This window comes from Furipterus horrens, unplaced genomic scaffold (genome assembly GCF_987537825.1).
Source record: "Furipterus horrens unplaced genomic scaffold, mFurHor1.1.pri manual_scaffold_13, whole genome shotgun sequence".
NCBI lineage: Eukaryota > Metazoa > Chordata > Mammalia > Chiroptera > Furipteridae > Furipterus > Furipterus horrens.
This window is the reverse complement of record NW_028327183.1, coordinates 40,667,335-40,693,434: the sequence shown is the minus strand read 5'-3', so window position 1 is coordinate 40,693,434 and position 26,100 is coordinate 40,667,335. Positions and strand designations below refer to the sequence as shown.

At 54.2% G+C, this 26,100-nt stretch overlaps 2 protein-coding genes across 8 annotated transcripts in view; both read right to left on the bottom strand.

Moving 5' to 3' along the window:
* Positions 1 to 11,373, bottom strand: part of LTBP4 (latent transforming growth factor beta binding protein 4) — a 28,933-nt gene extending 17,560 nt beyond the window's left edge. For 3 of the 6 annotated variants that reach the window (XM_090260193.1, XM_090260197.1, XM_090260196.1), the window contains exons 1-12: positions 11,213 to 11,373; positions 9,340 to 9,398; positions 9,030 to 9,174; positions 8,390 to 8,499; positions 3,308 to 3,499; positions 2,881 to 3,128; positions 2,708 to 2,810; positions 2,257 to 2,331; positions 2,043 to 2,165; positions 1,404 to 1,568; positions 570 to 719; positions 336 to 443 (exon numbers count right to left, since the gene is read on the bottom strand). In XM_090260193.1, coding sequence (XP_090116319.1) covers positions 336 to 443; positions 570 to 719; positions 1,404 to 1,568; positions 2,043 to 2,165; positions 2,257 to 2,331; positions 2,708 to 2,810; positions 2,881 to 3,128; positions 3,308 to 3,499; positions 8,390 to 8,499; positions 9,030 to 9,174; positions 9,340 to 9,398; positions 11,213 to 11,358 — 1,624 coding nt within the window. In that variant the 5' untranslated portion in view covers positions 11,359 to 11,373. Of the gene's footprint in view, positions 1 to 335; positions 720 to 1,403; positions 1,569 to 2,042; positions 2,166 to 2,256; positions 2,332 to 2,707; positions 2,811 to 2,880; positions 3,129 to 3,307; positions 3,500 to 6,942; positions 7,224 to 8,389; positions 8,500 to 9,029; positions 9,175 to 9,339; positions 9,399 to 11,212 lie in introns of those variants that run through there. The other 3 variants (XM_090260192.1, XM_090260198.1, XM_090260195.1) reach the window with 3 other exon arrangements.
* A 3,927-nt stretch (positions 11,374 to 15,300) lies between these two features.
* SHKBP1 (SH3KBP1 binding protein 1) lies at positions 15,301 to 25,933 on the bottom strand. Of its 2 annotated transcripts, none has more exons than XM_090259839.1 (18): positions 25,805 to 25,933; positions 25,534 to 25,587; positions 25,366 to 25,411; positions 25,181 to 25,254; positions 24,849 to 24,907; positions 24,541 to 24,621; positions 23,423 to 23,584; positions 23,252 to 23,342; positions 22,971 to 23,161; positions 22,329 to 22,444; positions 21,461 to 21,548; positions 21,253 to 21,369; positions 18,797 to 18,967; positions 17,596 to 17,751; positions 17,167 to 17,263; positions 16,203 to 16,381; positions 15,839 to 15,953; positions 15,301 to 15,715 (listed from the first exon to the last, which is right to left on the bottom strand). In XM_090259839.1, the coding sequence occupies exons 1-18, from the start codon at positions 25,888 to 25,890 to the stop codon at positions 15,484 to 15,486; spliced, it is 2,115 nt and encodes a 704-aa protein (XP_090115965.1). In that variant the 5' UTR covers positions 25,891 to 25,933; the 3' UTR covers positions 15,301 to 15,483. The 2 variants fall into 2 exon arrangements, with proteins under 2 accessions (XP_090115965.1, XP_090115966.1); XM_090259840.1 differs by having other exon boundaries at positions 15,839 to 15,950.
* Positions 25,934 to 26,100: the final 167 nt, after the last annotated feature.

Here is a 26,100-nt window from a genome sequence, read left to right as displayed (position 1 = left end):
CTCAGATTCCTTCTTAGTGCTCTCACGAAAATTATTTGTGTAACATTAACTGAGCACTTACTATGTGCCAGATACTTCAGAGACATCTCACTGAATCCTCATAATGAGGAGACAGCGACTCAATGACTTCCTTAGTTAAACAGATAACTTCAACTCAGGCCTGTCCGATTCCAGCTCGTGAGGTAACCACCACACAGTTCTCCATACCTTTATCTCTTCTCACCCTCCTTAACTCCTCTCGCTGTGGCATCCCTGCTTGTTCTATTCTTGAAACCTTTCCCTAAGACTCCCGCCTTTGATAGCCCCATCAATGCCCTGGACTCCTTCTACCAAACCTGATTCAGGGACCTCAGGACCAATCCAGGATGGGATGCTGGGTCGGGGAAGCTCAGGGCCTGGCCGGTGCTCAGGACGAGGTTCTGAGCGATGGGTAGGCAGAAAGCCTGGTAAGGAAAGGCTATCTGAGTGGAGAGCTGGATTTGGGTGTCCCCATTCCTCTCTCTTCTTTTCCCTATGGGACTGAGGAAGCACCTTAGAGACAACACCCCCTCTTCCAGAAGCCAGCTCACCTGTGGGTGACCGAGGGGTGGAGGGTGGGGCACGGGGTTGGCTGAGGGACACTCGGAGTGGCTCCTGACTCAGAGGTCTGGTGTTGTAGCGGAGGTCAGAGGCTGAGTAGTGGTAGCCAGGGCCAGCAGGGCAGATCTCCCGAAAACCCTCTGAGAACAGGAAAGGAAGGAAGAAGAGCAGAGAGAGGCCATGAAAACCAAAGGGAATGAGAGAGAGAGACAAACAGACAGACAGACAGACTAGGGTCTTTCGTTGGCTAGGGGTGGGGGTTGGTCTGGAAGTGTGTCGGGAGTTTGGATTAGATGCTGGGATGGGGTGGTACCCTTGCCAAAGAATGGGACTTCTCAGGGGCCAAGTGTAGGACCAACGATGGTTTTCCTTATTTGAGATGGTGGTGGGGTCTATTTGAGGTCTACAGAGACTGGGTCGAAGGCCAGGAAACAGGCCCATAGTGAGGTCTGGTTTTAGGCAGAATCTAGATTTCCAGGGAAGTGCCTCAGGGAAGGGCGTGCCTGGGGCGGGACCCAAGGCGGAGCCTATGCTGAAGGCAGTGTGTCTCAGGAGTTGGGGACTTGGCTAAAGAATGGAGACAAGTTTGGGCCGGCAGCACATCTCAAGAGCTAGGAGTGGACACAGACTAACTTTAAAGTATTGTGTCTCGGGGATGGGTGTGGCCGGGGCAGAGTTCAGTCTGAGGGTAGCTGGTCTCAGAAGCTCGTGCAGTGGTAAAGGCTAGGGCCCAACCAGGTTTGAAGGCTGTGAGCCGCAGTTTAAGGGGGCGGGGCCTAGAGTAGGCGCAATGTGCGTCAAGTCAAGGGGTAGGACGCCTTCACCTGAGCCGAAGGGTGGGCAGAGCTGACAGCCCCGACCCCAGGCTTTGCCCACGCGGCTACAGCAGCAGATCTGTTTGGTAATGTTGCGAAGAATGGGCAGTGAGCAGCCGCCATCGCGGAGCACTCGGAAACAGGGCCCCTTGGCCTCTGAGATCACGTGTTGGGCTGGGGAAGAAGGAAATTTTTCAGTGAGGGGTAAGGAGGGTAGGGTAGCTGAAAAGTAGGGCACCCAGGGAGGGCTTGGTGGGTTCGAGGGACTTTCAGGAGAGGTCTGAGAGGGGTCTGGAGATCAGAAAAAGGTTTGGGACCTAAGGAGAGTCTGAGGGATGAATGAGACAACCTGAGAAGGATCTCCGGGTGTGAAGAAGGTCTGGTGGGGGAAGGTGAACGTATTTGGGGGACTAAGAGAGCTGAAGAAAGCCTGGGGATCTGAAGGGAATAGACCCAAAAGGTTTAAGGGGTTCTTAGAAATGGCTGAAGGATGTCCAGGACGTCTCAGAGGGATCTAATAAGACACTTGCGAGTCTTGGAGGACCTGGGGGTGTCTAAGGGAATTAAAAGTCCAGGGATGTTCTGGAATGAGGTCTGAGGGCAGAGCGGGACATAGGACGCAGCCTCAGCCCTCCCTTGGTGGCTCACAGATGCAGCTGCTGCGAGATGAGTCCAGCAGGAAGCCATCAGGGCACACGCACGTGTACCCACCATGCGTGTTTGCACACTCCCCATGTTGGCAGCGCCCTCTGGTTGCACACTCATCCACATCTGTGAAGAGAGGTAGTGGCCCCAGTAGTGTCAAGCTCCCGGCAGGCCCCACCTTCCGAGTTAGGTCCCTTCCAACCTCTGTCCCACTCACCTTGGCAAGACCCATTAACCCTTTCAAAGCCAGTTGGACACGGACCATCTGGGGCTCCCACTCTGTGGGAGTTCCCTGTAAAGAGAGGAGAGGGGTGGGCGGGGATGAAAGTGGGGTGGAAGGGACTAAAAGATGTCGGATGTTGTTTGAGTTCAGGGTCAGCCTTCAAGTTGGCAGTCTGACAGAAAGCAACGTGGGAGGTTCCAGAAGTGTATGACTGGGGCGAGGGCACAAAAGCAGGATAAGAACTGAGCAGCCAAAGTAAGAAAGTGGGATGGCAGTTCCAGAAGGGTATGGATAGATCTAGACTGGAAGTGATCACCACAATCAGGTAGGTGTAGCTAATTTGTGAACAAGGTTTATCTCTGGGCAGATTGCAGGGGGGGCAGGGGGAGGCGGGGTTCTCATCCTTCCCCAGCTCTGAGCACCTCCGGGATGTCCTAGGGCTTACCCTGGTGCTCCGAACAAGACTGACAGTCATGAACGCCCCAGGCCACACCGGCCCCTCTGCAGCAGACTTCCTGCGTCCGGAGCCCGGGCAGTGGGGAAGCGCACTGTGGGGAAGTGTTCGGTGAGCGAGTTCCTGAGCACACTCGGAGCCCCTCCCCTCCAGCCTCCGCTCACTTCGCCTCCGCGCTGCTCCCGAAAGCAGTAACCGAAGCCCGAAGTGTCCGAGTAGCTGTCCTCGCGGGGAGCGTTCTGTGCCAGCACCGTGTAGGGTGCCGCAGCTTCCGCTCGTGCCGCCGCCTCCGCCCGAGCCACTGCCTCGGCGTTCCCCGCCTCCCAAGGGCCGGACACACGCTCCACCTGGTGCACCACCACGGATGCCTCCTGCGGGTGCTCCACGTGGACGCTCACCATAGACGCCACGCCTGGAAGGAGGCACCGTGGGGCAAAGGGGTGTCCACCCGGGTTCTTACAGAACCAGGCTAGGAGTGGTAGGAAGGGCACACTGGTGAACAGTACTCAGGGGAAGGCAGGAAAAATGGGGGTCAGAGGAATGGCGAGGTAGCAGACAGGTAGGAGAGGACCCCGGCTGCACTATCCTCACCGTGTTCGTCGTCCCGGTGGTTGGCCAGTGGCATGGTGTACACCGAGCGGGTGAGGCCTGGCATGGCTGGGGCAGGGGGCCGGGCACCCGAGGAATGCAACTGGCAGAACTTGCCAGCGAAGTCCGGGGGACAGAGGCAGCGGTCAGGCTTCATGCACACACCGCCGTTGTGACAGATCAAGGGACACAGGACTGGCGGGAGAGCAAGGACATTCAGAGTCAACAACCCTCCTGGCAGGGATCCCTGTTGCCAGCGCACCCAAACTATCTCGGTCCCTACTATCACTAAACCCTCAAAGGTATCACTGATTAGTCGCTACGCCTTTAGCTGTCTCGTGCCACCTCCACCAATCCTTGGCTACCTGCATGGGCTGGGTCCAGTTTTCCAGACCTGTGGTATAGCTTCACTCACTGGGTTGGCTCGCCACGCCCTCCAGCTCTTCATTCATTTTTAGGTTACCCCACCCTCCCTCTGGAGACCCACCTTCCCATTGAGTCCCAGAGTACCAGCCCCACCCAGACAACGCTATCCCCCGCCCATTTGGCTCAGCCCCGCCCCCTCTAGCTTCTATAAGCATGTTTATTTTTAATTAAATGTGTTGAGGTGACATTGGTTAATAAGATCATATATTTCAAGTGTACACTTCTATGATACATGATCTGTATATTGCATTGTGTGCCCACCACCCAGTCGTATCATATTCTGTCACCACTTATTTGGCCCCCTTTCCATAAGTATTTAGCCCCGCCCACCTCATCGTCTAGCTGCGAGTTTTGCTGTTCCAGCCCCGAAATCCCAGCTGGTCCCTTGCATTGACTAAAATGTGTGTGTATTGACTCAAACCACATTTTAGTCACTCCCTGGCACCACGCCCCCTTTTAGCCCCGCCCACATCTCCTTCTACCCTTGTAACTCTAAACTTCGCCTCTTAAGTCGTTCAACTCGATGAGTTTATATCCGCCTACCTCCTTTCCTCCTGCCGATTTGCCCGGGCTCATTTATTCACGCCCCTCCCACCCCAGCCCCGGCTATCTGTGCGTTCTAGCTCCGCCCGCCGCACTATGTCTCCTCCCACGTCCCCTTTGGCTCAGGCTCCTGAGCTCTAGCTCTCAGCTTTCCTGCCTCAGGATCCCGGGGCGGGGCCCCTAGCGGGAACGCGCCTCCTCTCCCTGCGCGTCCTCGCTGGGCCCCAGGCCACCTCTGGGAGGAGCACTGCCAGCTGTGCGGCGGGGTAAACAAAGAGAGGGGCGAGGCGGGGGTAGGGCGGTGGCTCCACATTCCGGATCCTTGGGGAGCCCCGGCCGCTGAGCCAAAGAAGGCCGGACATATGCTTGGAGGGCACCCCCTCCCTTTATCCCCAGGGGCGAACGAGAACAGCTGGAGACAGCTGTGCGGAGGGGAGGGAGGGGGCAGCCGCCGGGGCCGTCCGGGAAGGCACGTGTGGTATTCTGAGCTATACGCTGGAGAGAGAAAACCATAGAGAGAGCCCCTCAATTTAGAAGGGTAAAGAGACTGGACACTCGGGAGGAAATCAGCTAGAGGGCAGTACTCAGGGATTCAAAGAGATGGCTCAAGTTTTCTGGAATTGAAAGGGGAAAAGCCTAGCTTAGAGTAACTAAGATACCCATTCAACCGGAGTCCATTAAGTCCTTTTGGAGAGGATTACCCAGAAAAGAGGACTCCAGTGCGTTCTAGGGGATGGCCAGTTTTAGGGCGCTGAGAACAGGGTTAGAAGTGGAGTTCCTGGGAGTCCCCAGCACATGAGAGCCTCGGTAGTCTGGGAAAACTCTAAGATACTGTGGAATCCCCCTCTCCTCCCCGCTAAAGGATTAGGTGCCCAAGCCTTTTATTTAATGGCTGCCTGGGGAAAGCACAGTGTCTGGAGACCTCTTGGGAGAATCAGTCATCTTGGGAGAACTCTGGGGTTCTCTAAAGATAGATGAATCAGAAGTTCCTGGGGAAGGGGTCAGCTGAAAAAGCAGGACCTGGAAAGACTGAAATTAGGAATCTCTAATGGGACTCAGTTGGAAACATAAGAAAATGATAGTCTTTGTGGGAAGAGAATTCAGCTAGGAAATGGAGTTATCAGTGTATATGGTTTTAATCTGAAGCTTCTCCAGAAAGTGGGGAACAGTAGCTCAGGGAAAATACTACACAATTCTCTGGCGAGGGGCACAGTTTGGGGTATTACATCAGAAGAATGGGAGGGAGGGAACTCACTGTAGTCATTGATGGGGGTGGGTGGGGGATTAAGGTCTGAGGGCAGAGATTCTGGGCTCCCTTAACTAGGGGAGCCAGGCCAGGACTCCAGGGTGCTTTAATAGGGGTCCTTAAGTGAGTGACAGGCCTAGCAGAGGCTTAACTAGGAATCAAGATTCCAAAATAGGAAAGGTCTCTGCTGGGGGTTGTGGTAATCAAGCTAGGTCTGGGGGGCATTTGCCAGCCTCCAAGAGAGATCATTTCTCCACCTTCTCTTGGCCTGAAAGTAGCCCCCCGCCCAGTTCCCTGAGGGCTCCCAGGCCAGAGCAAGCTGCTAGATGTGCATGGCCAACTCCACACCCCATGCCTCTGGAGAAGTGAGGAGCTGAGGACATCAGGGTCCTGCCAAGGTCAGGTCCCCTTCACATGCCCCTCCTTGTACCTCCAGGGGCTTGGCACCCGCCTGGGCACGGCGCCTGGCACAGGCGCACAGGCGCATTGGGGCTGGGCTGGGAGGGAGTGAAGGAAGGAGGGAGGAAGGGGAGGAGAGAAGGAGTGGCAGCGGGTGGGGGCTCAGGCGGGAGATGAGCTCACACCGCCAGTGCTGGGTTGGCTGGGGGCCAGGCTGGGCGAGTTCTTGGCGCCAGGGTCCCCCACTCCCCACTCCAGAGGGCCTCTTGGGTTGTGGGCAGGTAGGCCAGACCCCGAGAATCCACCCACACCCGCATCCTGGGGCAAACAGGTGGCCTGTTTTCTCCACCTCACCTGAACCCCCAGGGGCTACCCATCTCTAGGGGCACCTGGTGTGAACCCTCCTCCTGTTCCCTCTGCCCCCAGGGCATCACCCCTTCCCCTAGGCCTCCTATCTGGATTTCTTTCCCATGTGTGACCCTTGCAACTCAGGGGTCTGCAGAAACCGTCTTTCTATGGAACCTTTCCCTCTCAGGTCTCCGGATCCACTTTCCTCATCCCAATACCTCTCCACACAGGCACCCCCTTCCTGGACTCTCCTAATCCCTCTAACCCATAGACGCAGAAACTTCCCCCCAGCCCCAAGGCCCCAAAACTCTCCCTTGGTCTTCAGGGACCCATTACAGTCTCAGAATTCAGTCCCCCTTTTTCCCAGGCTCCCAGAACCCTAAATTCTGGTATCCCCAACTTTAACTCAAAGGCTCAAAAGTAGGCCCCAGTCCCCTCACGTGGGAAGCCACAGGTCTCTGAGAAACCCCATGGCTTGAAAAATCAGGACCCTAAGGACCCAGCCCCAAATGCCAGGGATTTGAAGCTCCCTTCCTTAAGTAACCAGGGAACACCCCCCCCCCCCCAGCACAGGGAATCTGGGCTCCCTCTCCCTGAGGGGATTGTCTCCCCCATCCCCGAGGGGTTTCTCCTTCCCCTGGGAACCCCTCCCTCGGGACCACCACCCCGCACTCACAGGCGCGGAAGCCGGGTCCCCCCGGGGCCGCCCCGCCGGGCGCGCCGCTGTCCACGATGGTGGTGTTGCGGGGCGCGCAGATCGGGGTACAGCGAGGGCCGGTGGGCCCATGGACGCAGCGCAGGCTGCACACCGCTGGGGTAAAGCGTACGCGGAGGCGCTCTCGCAGCTGGCTCTGTCCCGGCTGCGGCCGGAGCAGCTCTAGCAGCACCAATAGCGACACCCAGAGCAGCCGCGCGCCGCCCGCCATGGCTGCAGCGCCGCGCTCCGCCGCGCCGCCGCCCCAGCCCGCCCGAGGGGCCCGGCCGCGCCCGCCCGCCCGCGGGGGAGGACGGCCGCGCCCCCGCTCAGCCCCCCCCTCCCCACCACTCCCTCCCCTGCGGCCGCGCGGGGGCGCGTGGGGCTGGGCGCCCAGCCAGCGGCGCGAAGGCTGGGCGCTAGACTCGCAGGGAGAGGGGGGCGCCCCCTCTGCCTCCCCCTCGCACCAACAAGTGAATGGGGCCCGCAGGGGAGCAGCGAGGAAGGGAACAGGTGGGGGCGGGCCCGTTTTCCCCCCCAGACAGGGCTGAATCCATAAAGAGGAAGGAGATGTGGGGGCCGCATTTGGGGAGGCGGCTAAGGGCTGATTCTCTGCCCTAGGTACAGAGAAAGGGGCTTCACATGGATAAAGGGTTGTCATGGTACATCTAGGCAGCCAGGTGGCATATCTAGGGGACAGAAGGGTCAGTGCACCTGGACACATGAAGGAATTGGGGGTCTGGAAGGTGGGCAGGATGCGGGGGGGTGGGTCATTTGAGGATAGGCTCATATCTGGCCAAAACCCCCCACACCTGGTAGGAGAAGTCAGAATGGATAAGGGGAAAGGGTGGACTGAGGCTATGGGCGGGGGTCCTTACATCTGGCCAGAGGCCCACATCTGGAAGACTTTACGGAGGAGGGGACACATCTGGGCTGAAGGCCACAGCAGGAGGGGGACTTTTGAGGGTGGTTACAACTAGGGGATGTGCTAGCCCAGGGGTGAGAGCTGGAGCAAGAGGAGAGCAAGGGAAGCAGGGGGAGGAGGCCTTTGGCCTCTAGCCGCCCCGCGATTTTGGGAATTCAGTGACCAGGCAGGCGCCAACCCGCACAATCGCTTTTGTTGTCTGGGCTAGTTCGGCTGCACTCTCTGCTGGGACAGCGCCCCCCTCTTTGGCCGAGGGGAGCCCGGACGCCTGGCTTCCCGGCCCCACCCCCGCGGGTCAGCGCCTCTGGCCAGCGTCTGATTCTGTCCCGGGCTCACCTCGCAAAGCCGGACGCCAGGGTCCCTAGAGGGGGCTTTGTCCTGGGGTAGGGTGCTGAGCTACAATGAGGGGCGGCTAGGCAGCCGGTGGACCGTGGGAACCAGACGGCTTTATCTGGCCCGGAACCCCCCGCCCCCCGGCGGCAGAGGAAAGGCGGATGTTCTTACCCCGGGTCTGGCCAACAGGGGCGCGCTGTGGGGGCCTCCTTCTCAGCAGTGCCCGGCCCCCCGGCCCGCGGGGCCGAAGTCGCCTCAGCAGAGCTCTGGCCTCCTGCAGCCTGGGTGGGAGGAGGCAGAGAAAGAGCTGTCACCAGGATTAGTCTGACACCCACCCTGGGGTCTCCCAGCCAGGAGCTCTTCCAGTAGCAGCTCTGACCAGCCCCCTACCCCCCAGCCCATTACAGGGACCAGGCCTTGAGCTTTCTTTAGAGGCTTGGCGAGAAATAGAGACAAAGACGGTGGGAGAAACAGATGAGGAGGGAAGAAAGAGGAGGGACACAGAAGAAAAGGGATAGGTAACAATGAGAGAAACAGAAAGAAACAGATGGAAAGAACAAATACAGAGAGAGGGATGCGGAGACAGAGATAGAGACTGAAAGGCTTAGAGACTTAGAGACTGTGATAGGTAGGAAATGGAGACAGAGAGAATGGATACAAGTTGATAGAGTCAGAGAGAATGGAGAGAGAGAGGGAGAGAGAGAAACAAGTCAGAGCAGGAGACCCAGAGAACAAAGTGAAAGATGTGCCAGAAATGGTGGACGAGCTGGGATCTCCAGAGCATTTGATAGGGGAGGAACTGCACACTCACGTCAGTGGCTGCCAGTTAAGGGACACCTGTTTCTTCCTCATGCTGGGGCTGGGGCTCGGGCTCGGCAGCACAGGGGGCACAGATGACAGGCACCGCTGAGAGCCTGCACACTTTTCAGGCAGGCAGCTCTGGACCCTGCAGGAGGCTTCAGAGACAGCCAGGGACTAAGTGGAGAAGGATGTGACCGAGTCTTTCTTTCCATCAAGTCCATCTAAATCTCCAGCTGGGATGAGGGGTGGGGAAGGGAGCCCCAGGCCTTCTGCTCCAACTCTGTTTTACCCCTACTTATTTCCCACCTCGGAGAACCCACCTCTGAAGCAGCGGCTCCTCCTGGGTGATCGGGCTGGGCAGCAGCGACAAGCAGCAACACTAAAAAGAGAGGCGGAAGGCACTCAGGCTCCTAGGGTTCTAGAACACTCCAAGGAAGGGCAATGGGGGTACGGGAGGAAATGCCAAGTTAAAGCTTGAGGGTGCTGGAAATAGATGTGTGGCCAATTTGAGACACTGCGCTCCATGCCTCTGTTTATCTGTCAAATGAGAGGCAAATTGGCATAGCGTCTCCAGGGATGAAGATCACAGCAACCTTAGTTTACTTGTTTTCTGAAGTGTTTGGAGGTAAAGTATTATTGAAAAATACATTTTAAAGAAAATTTTTAAAGTATTTTTAAAAGACTCAAAGAAGATTTCTAAGCGCATATCCCATTCCCGATTGTCTGAGAATCTAGAACGCTGCCCTCCCGGCACAACCCCGTGCTGGATGGACTCAGCCGTCATCCCACGCGTGGCCGGCAGGTGACGCCACTTCCACAGACCTCAGCGGCTGGGAAGGGAGATCCTCCGTTGACTGCGGGTCCTGTAGGGTGCTGAGGTGGAGGGGGATAAAAAAGGAGCCACAGTCCAGGACTGGGAATCCCGAGGCCTGAAGTTTAGCTTATTCCTGTCTTTGCAAGCGCGGGTGGCCCGGAGCCAGGGTCTCCTGGGCTTTGGGCCTCGGTGTCCCGTCTGACCAGGAGGAAGGAGTCGTGGCGAAATCTCCGCGCCCAAAGGGTCTCAGATTCTGGGTAGCGGAGCCCTCAGCTTAGACGCCAAGTGCGTCGCCACCGTGGGGCCCACCAGACAGATCCATTATAGCCAGGCTAAGGGGGACGAGGGACGAGGGAGCGCGCGCAGGCTCCGAGAGAAGGGCAGTGAGGGGATGTTGTGAAGGGGGCATCGGGCGCGTGGACTCTTTCCAGACGGTTGGGGCCCAGTGGGGAAGGAGGACGCCGGATGGGAACCTCCAGGAACCTCGATCTTGCCGTCATCCCTCCCGCCTTTTCTCCGGCTTAACCCCTTCCCGGCCCCGCCCCCCGCGCGGCTCGGGTTACTAAACGCATTCACAGAGACCGAGGCGGGAGCGAAGCCCGGGGCCTTTGTAACGGAGCGTTGGGCTGCAGGGCGGGGGGTGGGAGTGCTGGCAGACTTTTCTTCGATCTCTTCACCGTAGGCAGGAAGGGTGACTACATGCTCCAAATCTATGGGAAATTCTGGGTCTCTTACCGTGAAATCATTTGTACCTCATTCAAACTCGAAATCCTCTCATTCTAGGACACTAGAGCATCTCCAACCCTCGTGAAACCCGAGGAACACCACCGCCGGCACAATTCCCTGCAAGCCCTTCTGCCAGCAACCCAAAAGTCCACGTCTTCCTCATTAGGAAAATGCAAGTGTCCCTTTTAATTAATCCTGGAGCTTCCAAACCCTAGAAAACCAGCACCTCCTAACTCTCTCATAAAATCCTTCCACAACATCCCATACTCTTCCTTCTTAAGCACCCAAGAAACTGGGAGAACCCATCCTAGTTCGAGGGACTCACCCATCTGTCATTCTAGAACTCAAAGCCCCGCCCCCATATAAACTGCGACACTTCTCCCAAAAAAAGCCCTAGAATTCCCTGGAGCCACATCTTATCTCTACCATACACACCAGAAGGGGATCCCTCCCGCCAAAGTATCAGTTCTTTCCGGATTCTAACCCCTACAAAATAGAGGGCCCTCATAAATCCAAGGGCTCTAACTCTCTCATCCCAACCTCGAAGAAGTGGGTTCGATTCCCCCTGCACTGGAAAGTCTTTGGCCTCCAGGACCACCACACTTATTGGGAGGAGGGGGGTACAGGGAAGAGGGGGCTGCAGCGGGGCTTACCCAGCCGGGCGGCCCGGGATCACCGCAGCCTCGACGGCCTGGCTGGGGCTGGGACTGGGGATGGCGGCGGAGACGGTGGCTGCGAGGAACGGCAGCAGCAGCAGCAGCGGGAGAGGGCGGCGGCCGCTGGAGCCAGGCTGCCGCATCGTGTCCCGCGTGGAGTCCCGCTCCAGGCAGGCGGTCTGTCCAAGCAGGTCCGGCTCGGCGCCGCCCAGCCCCACGACCCCGCCCGAGGCCAACTCATTTTCTCCACTGTCCCAATCTCGGGCTGCTAACTTCCCGCCAATCGGAGCCGGTGGCCGCAGGGGTGCTGCCCGTGCGACCAATAGGAAGGCGGTAGGGGCGGGGCTAGAGGGACAGGTGTTGGGCGGGGGCCTGGGGCCTGCCTGGATTTCTCACTGCTGTAGGGAGAAATCGGGAGTCGGTTACTGACTCAGTGAACCCTCTGGTGAAGGAGAGGCCCAAGTGTGAAGATGCTATGACACACACACACACACCCCCTACTACTGGGTGGGATGTTGAGGCAGAGTCTCCTAAAATAGACTTCGACTCGCAGGCCTCATCCCTCAGCTCGCAGTTATGAGAGAATTCGATCAAAATGTGCTCCCTGAATGGTGTAAATGATGGAAGTTCCCACAGGTGTCCACTTTTCACGCGAGACCCTCAGAATTCTGGGGACGGAGCATCCAGCCCTGGGCCCCAGTCCGACCCCTCTGAGGGGGTTCCAGGCCACTCTGGACCTTCCCAAAGGATTCGCCCCTTCTCCAGGCCCTGCTGCAGGATTCCAAGGCAACAGGCAATAGCTTGGTTCTTCAGAAGGCTGTGGTCTCTGACCTGCAGAGGACCCAGGCTCTGCTCTTGACCCAGGGCTCCTGACTCTGCTCTCCTCCTTGAACCCCTCTCCACTGGCCACCCTTAGAGGGTACCAGACCAATTTCCCTGCCTGAATCTTTAACGACTCCCGAGAGCACCCTTCTAACACCCAGAATTGCAGATTCTCCCTAGGGAATTCAAGTCCTGTCCCTTTACCTTTAGGAGCACCAAGCCACAGAGGATCTTAGGCACCCCCCACCCGCATGCCTTGTATCTCCTTTAAAATGTTCCAGGCTCCCGGCCCTCCTCAGGGCCTCGGAGAGTATCAAGACCAGTACCATCTCTTCATTGCATATCCCAGGCTCAAGACCCATATTCTTTCCTTGAAATTACAGCTCCCCCTTCTCTCCTCTCCCCAAGGCACCAACCCAGAGCTTTAGGCCCGCCCTCTAGTTGCCCCCTTCTCTAGGTTTTAGGCCACACTCCTTCCCACAGATAATTGGGGAGTGGCCCCACACTTAGTATCCCTGGGCCCGCACTTAACATCCCAAGCCCCACCCCTTTATGGTTTCCCCGCCTCCAGGGTTTCCAGGCTCCATCTCCCAGCAGTTTAATTTTTAAGGTTTTCAGTTTTGTAGTGTTAGTCTCTCCCCATGAGTCCACCCACACAGAGTACTTAGCCGTCTGCCCCGACCAGAGGGCTGACCCCACACTAACACAGCAACAGATCCAGCTTCGTCTTCATCCCCTACTTCTTCCAATGAAAGGAGTACAGGAAGTATGGGGGACACCTTCCCCTTCCCCGGTACAGTGAGGCACCTGGGCTGACTCACACATCTGCACTCACACCATCACTGCTACCTGCAGTAATCCAGACCTCCATCCTACTCTGCCCCTTAGAACTCAGGGCCCATCCACTGTCCAGGGACACACAGGCCCTTAAAGCAGTAACAACGGCACTCAGGCCCCATTCATGGGCATTCGTGGGCTGTCCCAGTGTGATGATGGAGTGCCTGGTTCTGCCCAGTGCTCCGTGTCCCTGTGTTTGTGAAGCCCCCGTCATCCCTGCTAACAGCCCTGCAGGACAACGAATGCCTGCCCCTTCTTTGCCCCTTCCCTACATCCTACCCTGTGGCAGAAGCATTTGCTGGAGCGCTGCCGAAATTCCTCCCTTCTGCCTGGGATCCTGGGCATCTTCAATGCTCGTTGCTAGGCAACAGCCTCTGGCTCACCACTGCAACTTCCGGGGACGGCGTCAGATTCCCCGACTCCTGAACCCAGCCTTTGGAGTCCCCAGCTTTCAATCCCAATCGGTACCACTATCTCCTAGGGTCGTTTAATTAATTAATTAATTATTATTATTACCATCATTTTAGTTTATTTGAGCCAAACTGACAACATGTGCAGGGGAGCAAGATCTCAAATGCTCCTCCCAGGGTTGTTTCTATGCCACCCCTTGGATCCTGATCTGTTCTCAACCTTTCAGAACTCCAGAATTCTGGAGTCATGGCATTCCAGAAGATTCCTCCCAGTGTGCGCTCACACACACCATTTTATCCCTTGTATTTGTGAACAAAGAAACTAACAAAAATCTCCTTAGTGTTCTAGATTTTCTCACATTTCTTTGCTAGGTTCTAGAATCATCAGCAGTCCACAAACACACATGTGCTGCATTCCCTGGCATGGGGAAAAACAAAAACAAAAACAAACCTTTCTATATTCTAGATCTACAAGCATTAAAAAGCGCTCTTGTACTGTATTCTAGATTCCTTGACATCCCAACACCCTTCTATATTCTAGACTTCCTAACATTCAGACATCCCCCAGTGTTCTGAATGCCCTGGCATATAAAAACATTTTTAGCCCTGGCTAGGCAGCTTGGTTGGTTGGAGTGTTGTCCTGTGCACCCAAGGGTTGTGGGTTCCATTCCCCCGCAAAGTTGGAGGCAGCCAATCAATGTTTCTCTCTCATTGATGTTTCTCTTTCTCTCTCAAGTCAATAAACTTTTCTTCAGGTGAGGATTTTTTTTTTAATTCTAGAGTTTGAATATCATAAGCATTCCAGAACACTCATATTTTAGAAGCACTCACCTCTTAGACCTCCCATTCATGTTCTAGAATCTGACAATCTACAGCCCTCTGCCATTATGAATTTCTTAGAATGCAAATGAACCCTCTAGTGATTTAGAAGTTAACATTCCAGAATAGCCCTATGCTCTAGAAAATAATCGAGATTCTAATTCCCAGCATTCCATAATCCCTGGCATGGAAAATATTCCTACTGGTGTAGATTAATAGGCACTCTAGAACACTCCCATTCTAGAATTGCTGATTTTCCAGGTCTTTTTTGTCAACACACTTCTACAGTCTGGATGCTCTGAAATGCAGGGGAGAACCCCAAAGTTGTCCATCCACTAGAACTCTAGAATATCCTTGTGTTCTAGAGTCTCTAACATTCTAGACCCATCCCCACCATGTTACAGCTCTGGTATTCCAGAAATTCTGGGATTCTAGAATTAGCATATCCTAAAATCCTTTGTTAGCCCACCTTCTCTCCCCTTCATTGGTCTAAGAAAAAGATGCTGAAAATTTCCTGGGGAGTTTCTATAGGTACAGGTATTATTTGGGAGACAATCCTAAGGATGTCAGTCTGGGTTGAGCTGAACCTATTTATCTCACATGCCATCTCAGGTGTGGGCAGGAAAGGAGTGAAAGACTGGGCAGCCAGGGATGTGGGCAAGGTGTTTGCATTGGTGAGGTTTGGGGTACAAATGTTAAGGATGTGGCCACAATATCTGTGTTTATGCTGACCTGTAGCCTTTCATTTCCACTTGTGGCAACAAAACCCTGATTCGTCTTTCAGGATATCCTCCTTCACTCTGTCAACATGAAGGTGACCTCAACTCCTGGCTTGTGAGGTAACAAGACCCCTAAAACAAGGGAAGATCTCCATCCACTGGTCATAGTGATTGGTTCAGGGATGGTCATCTGACTCAACTCAAGCCAATTCAGTCTTGTGATTTCTGTGGCTGCTAGAGAGAATAAAGTTACGAAGGAACTATCTGGAGTTATCTTGGCACAGAGAAGGAAAAACCTGACAGAACCCCTGAATCCAGCCATGCCTGAAGTTGGAGTGTAATCCTAGACATATTCTTTCTTTGCTTAAACCAAGAGAGACGGATGTCTCTGAACCTACAGCCAGAGACATAGTTGGGCCCCACATCTCTCCCACTGTTTCTCTGGGGGTCCCAAAATCCTCTAAGAATGTAAGGAAGATGTTGGCAGTGAGAACTTTATTAGGCAAGGGTGACTTTGGCTCCAGAAAAGGGAGATATGGGGATCTAGTAACAGTGACCACTCCAAGGAGGCCCTGGCCCTGAACCCAGGGCTCTGACAGGAAGTGGGGAGGCACCTGAGTCCCCAGGACCTGGGTATCCAAAAGCACCATGGCAGCTGCATTCAGAAGGAAGTTTCATTGAGCTTCACCTTGGGGGGAGCAAGGGGAGCCCCAGGACCCATGGAGGGCCGGGGCGCTGGTGTCGGTGGCCGTCGGGGCTCTGGCCCACTGCGCACCAGTTCCTGGCAGCGTTCCACGAAGCTGCCTCCCCCACGGCGCCGGACCTCAGCCTGTGGGGGGCTGGGGCTCCCACGGCGCCCAGGCAGGGAGGTGTTGCTGGAGGCTGAGTAGAGACTTGAGGGGGTGATGAGAGTCAGTGCAGGTCATTATGAGGCAACTAGGCCACCCACCCTCACCAAGGCCACCATGTGCAGTCCTTTCCTCTTCTGCACAGAAGGGTAGTGGACTCGTGCCTACCTGGTGAGAGAAGTGCGGGGTGAAGGGCTAGGAAGAGAGCCCCGCGAGGAAGCCAGTGGGGCCAGGTCGCACTGTTCCAGCTGTTCCATCAGCTCTTCCTCTGTCAGGCCACCTGCTGGGGGACAAGGGAAAAAGGTCAAGTGCAAGGATTAAGGTCAAGACAGGAGAAAAGATGCAGATGTCAAGGGACAGGGGTCAGAAACCGAGAAGGGTTAAAAAGTAAGGGCAAGGAGGGATTGTAGGTAGAGAAAGGGGTCAGAGGGCAAAGCTTTGGGGATGGAGATCGTGATGAAGGAAGATGTAGAGAGGGATTCAGGATGAGTCTGTGAGGCTTGGGACATGATAGAGGTGGGGTGGGGAGTACCAGGGGCCTGGCCAAGGCCATCCATGGCGGTGGTCAGGTCCCACATGGCCAGGCTGCCGTTGGCCTGGCCAGTGAGCAGGTAGCGCCGGGGCCGAGAGCCAAGCCGCCGAGACCCCTCACACTCCAGCACTGTAAAGGCAGTAGTTGGCGAGCCATCCACGGAGCGCACCGAGCACACCCTGCGAGGGACGGAGGGAGGAGAGGTCACCCTGGCCACAGCAGCATCTGGCGTGGTCCCTCTTCTCATCCTCACGCCGTTCCTGGGCCACAATGCCCACCATTATGGCTTCCATTCCTGCCTCTCCACACCCAAGCTTCACCATCCTTCTCCAATGTACTTTCTTGGGGGCTAGCCCTGGGGGGCCAGCAGCTTCTTGGATGTCCCTTGTCAGTACACCTGCTATGTGTCCCATGTGGGCCTCAGGACTCTCCCCAAGATCTCCTGCTCCCCCAGTTCCCACCTCAGGGAAGGCCTGAGTCTCCCTGGGGGGTAGCACTCCATGGCTACCCTAGTTGGCCATTCCTAGCCATTGCATATGCTGTTCCTTCAGCCTGCACACTCATTTCTATTTATTCTCAAGGTCTCAGCGCAGTCTCCTTTTCAAGAAAACCATCTCAGGCCTCCTTCCCAGCCGGGAGCCAAACCTCTACAGCTTCCTGGCCACCACACATCCCACCCTGACTCCTATGCTGCGCGCCCCATCCCACCCCAACCCCTCTGCCCAGGCCTCCTGTCCCACCCTGACTACACTGGGAAGTCTGTCTAGGGTCCACCACAGGCACCATCTTCTCTCCCGTCAGTATGTGTCTCACTGTTGATACCTCCAGCCCCCAAACCTGGACCAGGCCCTCCTAGCCCTTGCTTTAGTGCTGCTTGGCTGAGACCCCCTTCTGGCCTCCGTAACACAGCCAACCTCTTGCCTTCTCCTCTGACCACCCTCCCCATTTGATGAACTGTCCTCACCGCTGACCAGTGGATGAAAGACGCACAAAGAGCTGGCTGGCGCTTGGCACCACCTTCTGGATGAACACTTGCTGGTCATCCCGCTCACCGTAGGGGCCTAGGCCAGGCGGGGATGAGGGTCAGGCCCGCTGGGTGCCTGGGACCTCTAGACCCCAACATTCTGCCCCACCCCAGGACTAGGTCCCCATCCCTAAATTGCTGAAATTGGGTGGGGTCAGAGGGGGCTGAGGGTCAGCAACAGTCAAAAGGGTTCAAGTACATCAGGGATGAGGGTGGTCCCAGGTCAGGTGGCAGTCAGCAGGAATCACTGGGGGCAACAGAATTCAACAGGAGAAGCTGGGAGTAAAGGGAGGTCAACAGGGGTCAGAAAAAGGGTCAATGGAGGGCAATAGGGGTCTGTGAGGTAGGCAGCCAGGGGCTAGGAAGCACCAATGTCATTGCCAGCACTGCAGCCACCATGCCCGTCGGCTGACTCCAGAGCCAGGATCTTGAAGGAAGCGAGTGGGGTGGAACCCGGCTGGGTAGAAATCATGCCACGGAAGCGAGTCACAGACCACGTCCGCACATGGTTGTTGTCAGCACAGACTGCGGGGCAGGGGGCAGCAAGTCAGGCTGGGCTGTTGCTGCCCAACCTTCCCCAGCCCCAGGAGGACCGACTCTCAAAGGTGTCAGGATTCACGTCCCTCTGAATTCTTCCCCAGAATTCCAAAGGGTCAAAAATCCTGTAGGCTCTGCCTCCAAAATCATTCAGAGCCTGATCGCACTTTACCCTATCCACTGCCCCCCTTGCCCCCCCCGTTCATCTCATCTCCTGCCTGGACCATGGCAGCAGCCTCCTCCCTCCACTCCCTGCTCCTCTGCTATCCCCACAGCCTGTGTCACACACAGCCAGGGGGAGCCTGTGCACACCTGCGTCAGGTCACAGCCCTCCTCTCCCAGAGCCCTCCTGTGGCACCACCTCAGTCAGGTCAAGGACAGTCTTCTCCGTGGCTCACGAGGTCCTACTGACCTGTCCTCATCAATCCATGCTCTCCTTTGCCCACTCCCCTCTGGCCACAGGGGGCTCCCTGCTTTTCCTCAGATACAGCAAACATCCTCCCACCACATACCCTCTGCCACGCCTATTCCCTCTGCCTGTGATGCTTGTCCCCCTGATCTGCACTATTCATCTCCTCATTTCGGCTTAAAGGTCCTTTCTCAGAAAGGCCTTCCCAGAACCACGCACTATCCTGTGACCTTGACACTCTCTAGCCACTCACACAGCTTTGTTTTTCTCCATGGCCCTCATTATTGCTTGAATTGATTTAATTTTTATTCATTTGTCTGCCATTCCCACCAGAATATTTGCTCTACAATATCAGCCTGTCTTGTTCATCACTGTGTGTGCCTGGAACACAATAGGTGTTCATAGACATTTGATAAATTATTCACTCTCCCTCAAACTGGTCCCCTTTAGAGCATCCTCTCACTTCTGCAGTTACTGTCCCAGGTCAAACTTCTCTCCCCTGTAGGTCTCTCCCTATACAGCATCCCTCCCCAGTGGAAACCCTCGTCCACCTGGTTTCACACTCCCATCAGAGCCACCCCTCCTGCAGGGAGATGGGCATCTGGGGCAGCCCAGCAGGCCCACCTGAGATGAGATGCTTCTCCGACAACATGATCTTGGTGACGGGGCTGCGATGCACAGTGAAGGTCTGGAAGAGCTGAGGCCCGGAGCCCACAGTCTCGGGGTGCTGCACGATGACCCGCACACTCCCTGAGCTGGTGCCATAGGCGATCTCAATCCAGTTCCCACTGTCACCTGATGAGGAGGAGAGGGATGGGGTCACAGAGAGGCTGAAACCAAAGCAGAGAGAGAGAGAGAGAGAGAGAGAGAGAGAGAGAGAGAGAGAGAGAGAGAGAGAGAGAGAGAGAGAGAGAGAGGCGACAGACGAAGAACAGAGTCCGGAAGCAAGGAGAGAGGGAGAGATGACCATAGGTAGTGAGGAGACGTGGAGGTGGAGGAACAGGGACACAAAGTGACAAATCAGAGGAAGAGAGAACCAGAGACAGAAGTCGAGATGAGGAGAGGCAGACCTAACATGTGAGGGAAGAGAGAGAGAAACTAGAGAAATGGGGAGACATGGGACTGAGCCAATAAGTCACAGGGAGTTATACAGACACAGGGACAAACATGCACAGACAGAGATGGAATTAGAAAAACAAAAAATAAAATAAGGACATATATAAACAGACAGACAGCAAGACAAGAAAGTGCAACTCAATGTGTCTGCGGGACTCCCTGCCCTCTCCAACGTTCCAGAGGGGAAAAGTGATTTCACAAGTGCCAGAAGCCCCACGGACCACCTAAAAGGCTGGGATAGGGGACATGTGGTTGTAATATTTGGTACAGTTAAAAGCAGTGTGTTGGGGTTAGGCGTCACCACACAAACAGATACTAAACCGAGGGCAGGGTGAGCAAAACAAGAGAACAACTGAGATAGGTCCCCGGTGCTGTGTACACAAATTCAAAACATCTCCATGATGCCCATTTTGTAAGAGCACACACACATGAAAAGGTAAATGTTAATCATGACAGAATAGTAGCATATGGTGGGGAGGAAAGGGACAAATAAACGAAATAAGGAAGGGGCCTTATGGGTGGGGGCGAGGGATGAAAAGGTGAAGGGGAACATGGTCAATATGAATGTGATAGTTTGCATGTTGACAGATTTGTGAGGTGATCACATTGTTAAGGTATGAAAATGTCAGGTCACTATATTGCACATCTGAAACTAATATAACTAATATATTACATACCAACTATACGTACATTAAAAAAAAAAAAAGGAAAGAAAGAAGGGGCCCTTACATGATGACATGCTGTGAAGTTAGGTGTAACATTAATTTATTCCTGCTAGAAAAAAGTGTACCATAACCCTTACCTCTTACCATATATACAAGTTAATTTGAAGTGAAACAGAGACCTACATGTAAATACTAAAACTACAAAGCTTCTAGAAGAAAACACAGGGGGAAATCTTCACAACCTGGGGGTAGGCAAAGATATCTTAAGATGCAGAAAGCACTAACTATAAACAATAAAATAAAATAATTAACCATATGCTAAGTGAAAAAAGCAGACACAAAAGGCCACACATTATATGATTCCCTTTGTATGAAATGTCTAGAAGAGGAGAAGCTATAGAGAAAAAAAAAAATTAGGTTTCCAGGGGCTGTCAGGAGGCAGGAATGGGGTATGATGGCTAAGAAGTTCAGGGCTTTTTTTTTTTTAGGGCAACAAAAAATCATATTCTGGAATTAGAGAGTAGTGATGGTTACACAACCTTGTGAACCTACTAACGATCACCAAAGTGCCCTGGCTGGTGTGGTTCAGGGGGTTGAGCATCAGCCTGTGAACCAAAAGTCCACCGGTTCAATTCCCAGTCAGGGCAGTGCCTGGGTTGTGGGCCAGGCTCCTGGTTGTGGGTGTGCAAGAGGCAAGTGATCAATGTTTCTCTCACACATCAATGTTTCTCTCATTTTCTCTCTCCCTTCCCTCTCACTAAAATAAATTTTAAACATATAAAAATCTTCAAAAAACAAACACAAACACCCCACAAAGGAAAAAGAAAATTAAAAAATAAGTAAAATCACCAAATTGTACACTTTAAAATGGTGAATTTTATGGTATGTAAATAATATCTCAACAGAAACAAATAAAAATCAAGTTATTTCAATTTGAGGTCAAGGAAACAAAAAACTGTCCTGAGTGAGAGAACTCAGCTTCGTCCGCTGTAAAATGTCCCTCCTCTTGGTTTTAGGGGCATGCAAGCATCATGCCCTAATCGCAGTGATGGGAAAGAAACCCACAGATGAACGGCTAGTGATCAATGTTACCCTTGCTGGAGAGACCTGCCACTGTCCAGTGCCTAGAAGAGTGCTTATATACAAGTGGTGCTCAGTATGTGCTAAGTGACTAAGTGGCAGGTAAATCTGTCCCCGCTCCCATTAAATCTCACTGGGTCATACTACACAAGCAGTGGGGAGTCAGCTGTGGGCTGGGGCTGGCTGCTGATGGCAGGAGGGAGCCAGGTCATAGCTTACTGGTTTTGGGGGTGAGGTAGACACTGAGGGCTGTGACCCCATCTTCTGCTGGGTCCCGGTAGAGTTCGCTGACCAGGAGGTCATTGTCCTTCATGCGCAGGGGGAACTTCTGCACATCTGCGGTGGGCAGGGAGGATACAGGTTTGTTCAAGGTGCCCCAGCCTCTCCCCTCCTTCCCAGGGGAGGCGCTCAGGCACCTGCTGCTCACCCACGTAGTAGATGGAGCCATTGTTGCAGCCCAGGAGGAGGAAGGAGCCTGCTGCATCATAGCTGGTGATGGGCTGCACTTCCTGGACCTGGGGGCAGGGCAGACTGTGGCTGAGAGTCCCTCCCTGCCTTTGCCTCTGCAGCTCCTGGCAGGCCCTCCTCTCTCTGCCCCAGAGCCCACCGACAGTTTCTAGGTCCACTTCTCTGCAGCCCTGCCTGCTCCGGGCCTATCTCCAACTGTTTCTCTCTATCTAAACTTCTCTTGGTCAGTGCTTCCATCTCCTGGCCTCTCCTTGATGCTGTATCTCTGACATTTCTCTTTTCATCTCCATTCATCTCTCTGGGTCCTTTTATCTACCACAGACATTCAGTCCCGGGTCCTCTCTGTCATCTCTTTCCATTTGTGTCTCTTCCCCTCTGTCTTTCACTTCCTCTCCCCTTTCTGTCCTTGTCTGTCTCTCTCTCTCAAACATGCGTACTTTAGCAGAAGAAAACAATATTGCAGGTATTTTGTTTGTTTGTTTTTTACATTTTGAACATGGCTAAGGGCAGATGCAGAGAGAACAGACATTTACATGTCTCTCTCTGGGTTTCTATCTCCTAGGCCATCTCCCTTCATCTGCTCCCACATCCAGTGCCTGGAGAATCCTCTCTACTTTCCAAACCACCCCCCCATCATTCCTGTGAGCTTGGCAGTCCCTCCTCCAGGAAGGCCTTCCTGATGCTCCTTAGGCCTCTAACACATACACCCAGGCTCTGGCCCACTGCTGGGCTTGCTGGCTCTCTCCAGATGGGGTGGGGCAGAAAGGAACACCTCCCAAGGTCTGTACAGTCTGAACACCGGGGAAAGCCACAGTCAGCATTCTGACCTGCCAGTGCTTGGTGACAGCATTCCACACCCCGATGCGCCCTGTGTGGCTTGTAGCAATGAGCTGGTTCCCGACGAAGAATAAGGCCTCCACAGGCACCCCCAGATGGAAGACTCCTGTTGAGGGAAAGGAGTACTCAGCCAGAACCCTGCTTCATGGGGGAGAAGGATGGCAGGAAGAGTTCTGAGGCCCAGGGGAGTCAGCTGGCTATGGAATCCTCACAGGATAGAGGATTCCAGCAGGAATTACAGAGGTTCTCCTGAGGACCGAGGTTTGCTAGAGAACAGATTAGTTAACAAGTCAAAGACTTCTAATGAGAACACAGAGACTAACAGGCGTGGCATTCCACTGGCATGAAGAATTCCAATGAAGCAAAGAAATCTAACAGGGCAGTGAATTCTGACAGAAGACAGAATTGTATGTGGGTGGATTTTTCTACCAGGCCAAGGAATTCTAACAGGATACAGAATTCTAAAGTGTTGGAACATCCTAATAACTCAGAGAGTTCTTATGGGTTTGAGAACTGTATAGCAGGGTTATTTTAAAAGGCCACAGAATGCTAACGGGGTAGAAATCTAACAGACCACAGGTTGGAATACAGTTCTACAGGGCAGAGGCTTCTGGAAAACCCTGGTGCCATACCTATCTCAGAGCCACCGCCTTCTGCCTGCAGAGCCCACAGAAGGATCTCGCTGCCTGCGGCCGCTGCCACCATCTTGTCGTGCTCACCCAAAGCCCCACCGAGTACCCGGGCTGTGAGTGCCAGTCGCTCGATGGGCCAGTCCAAGCGGGGACTGGAAAACACCAGCTGCCAGCCAGAGGCTTCCTTCAGCCTGGAGGATTGGGGGACATCATCAACCTTTTCCCCAAGCCCTCCTCATCAACAGGGCTCAAAGCCTCCCGCCACCACCCTCCCCAAGCACCTGTAACAGACAAGAAACTGGGTATAGGCCACAGCGATCCAGTTGTGGTGTCCACATACTAGGCGCACCATCCCTGGCTCCTCCGGTAGCCCTTAGAGGGAGAGCAAAGACCAGCGCAGGGTCATAGGGGTGCCACTGGCTGCCATAGCCTCCCAGGAGACACAAGCGTACCCAACGGTGAAGGAGGGGATTTCTCGTCCAGCATTCGGCCCAGCAGCCCTGCATTGCCCAGGTTGGGGGGCATGGTGTTGCTCCTTCGAACAGGTGCTGGGCGTCCCCCTGCCTGCTGGGGCCCCACCAGGCTGTGCCGGTTCCGCCGCTTCATTGGGAACACTATGGCAGGGAGAAGGGGCAGAGTGACAATAACTGTAACAATTGTAATAATGGCCACATAGCAAGCCCTTAAAATATGCCAGATATAGATTTCCCCGTGTGTAGAACACAGTCTTTTGATGAAAAGAATTTAGGTGGTGTGGGGACACGGCATTAAGTGAGACTGAATCACACAGCAAGTTACTCCCCTTTCAGTTCCTTTCAGCCCATCGCAAAAGAAGAATCAGTTTGGTAATGCCATAATATTGTTTATCTCTTCAGTATTTGCTAATCCTCCCTTTTAAGAAATGGAAGCCTGTCCCCTTGGCAGGCTACAGCATCTAGCCAGTTTAATAATACAGCTATGTTTGGGTCTTATTTATGGTATAAAGGTAGTTATATAAAGCTTCTACTTTAAATGATTTTTAAAAAAACAGGGCAGAGCTAAGTTAAGAAAACAAAAGCATAGGTCTTCATGCTTAGCAAACTTCATGCGGTAGTAGATATTGACTAAGGTTAGGAAAATAAAGCTATAAATTGAATTTCCCCCTCTACTCTCTCTACCAATCAGCAAAGCTTCATGGACTACAGGCTTCATGGACTATATCCACCGGGGTATATTTTCCATAGCCAGTGGGCTTGCTGCACCAAGTCTCATGGAGATTATAGTCAACAAATCCCCTTTAATAGTTCTCCCCTCCATGTAAGCTTTCTAAGCTTTCCCACAAGAAAATCAAACCTGGACCACAACTCCCATTGTGCTCTGGGTAATGCAATGGAGCCTCAAGGGGCCCACTGTCTCATTGGAATGCTGATTCCTACTTCCTTTCTAAGCATCATGCTGAGCATCTGATATAGGACTACAACTCCCATAGTGTCTCAGGGTTCATAGCATGGGCCAAGGGCTGCCAGCCTTATGGGAAACATAGTCTTTATTCTTCTATCCACGTTCCATTCCATCCCTTAGTAGTGCCCACCTGGTGGAGGCAGGTAACCATTGAAGAGAACGTTTCCACAAGAAGAGCGATCCAACTCCTCCCGCAGCTGCAGACGACGAACTGAGGCAGAAAGACTTGAAGGATTGGTCTTTGTGGGTACTGAGTCTGATTCTTTTCCCTCTCCCTCATCTCTTTCTCCACAGAATACCACCACTCTCCTGAGACCCAGGACCAAATCCAGGGCTGTCAGCTCTAACCCAACCTTCTTTCAGGAGAGAGGGTTGAGGGAGCATCACTAGAGAGATGGTTTTCTATTCACTGAGAATGCTAATGGGGCCCCCACTTACCCAGAGGAGTGAGCCCATAGAACTGGGCTTCGTGAAGGAGGCTGGAACCGTGGACACCCCTGGGTAGCAGAAATGACCAGAGGTCAGGGTCTGGGTAGTGGGAGTGGGCATACAATTCTGACGAGCAAGTTTTCAAAAATACGAAGCATCCGAAAAGGTAGCAAATTTTGATGGGCAATGACATGGCTGGTAAAAATGTGTGTATTTGGGGGGAATTGTAAGGACACACAACTTAAATATGATCAAGGAGCTTAAGTGAACATTCTGAAGGGAAGAAGAGATTTCTCAGGGGCAAAGACGGTGGGAGACAACCTTTCATCCTCCATGCCAACCTGGGGTCCAACTCTTTGGTGCGCAGAAAGTTGAGGATGGGCGCGAAGACAGTGGGGTCCCTGTCGATGAAGATCTGCGGAGAAGGGAGGGGTGCAGAAGATGGATGGGGCAAAGAGAAGGGCTGAGGGGGGGGTCCTGTCCCTCCTCCTTCACACCGCCCCATTTCAGGTCTTGCTCTACTCACGGCTCCGGACTCATCTTTCAGTGTCGAGATGCGTCCGCTCAGAAGACTGCAGGGAGGGGACACAGAGCGGGGGTCAGGGGTCAGGGTGAGTGCGTGCGGGGCAGGGGCATGAGATCTCCCCATACCTTCTCCTCCGGCCTCCCACCCCAAATTCGCTCTCCCAACCACCTGGAGAAGAAGGAGTCTGGTATCCAGGTTAGAGTCTGGCGAGAGGTACTGAATCTGTGCAGGAAAGGCGAAAGACAAGAGGCGATATAGGGAGGATGAGGAATACGGCCCCCTACCCCAGGACCCGGTGAATTCCCTACCCTCAGCCGGCGCCAGTTGAGGTTGCCGCGCCTCTCGCAGGGGGCGGGGCAATCTCTGAGGACAGCATTCCCCCGGGAGAAGCGAGTTCTCCCACACCGAGGGTGAGGCCTCAGGAATCTTCTAAACTCACCTTTTGCCTCCCACGTTCAAATGAATCACCTCCCCGGGAGGACCCCGTCCTGGGAACCCTTCCGCCGCAGGTGCTGTAGCTGCCATGGCCCCCGGGCAAGCGGGCCGGTCCGCACCCGCTTCCGGGTGTGCTCCCCGCCCCGCCCCCGCAGCGTGCTCATTGGACTAGAAACTCCCTGGGCTGCCGACGATTGGACAAAGCACTCATCCGTTGCAGTTAAATTCTCCGCCTCCTTAAAGGGACCCGCCTTTCCTGTCCAGGGCGGAGCGGACCGGCGCCTCCTTTGAGGAAGTTAG

Bases quoted from the DNA above. Each gene is read 5' to 3' on its own strand.
- SHKBP1 (XM_090259839.1), bottom strand. From the start codon at position 25,890: ATGGCAGCTACAGCACCTGCGGCGGAAGGGTTCCCAGGACGGGGTCCT. The intron at 24,622-24,848 runs GTAAGTGGGGGC...TTTCTGCCTCAG, and splicing joins CTATGGGCTCACTCCTCTGG to TTCGTCGTCTGCAGCTGCGG. The intron at 22,445-22,970 runs GTATGGCACCAG...TTCCCTCAACAG, and splicing joins AGGCGGTGGCTCTGAGATAG to GAGTCTTCCATCTGGGGGTG.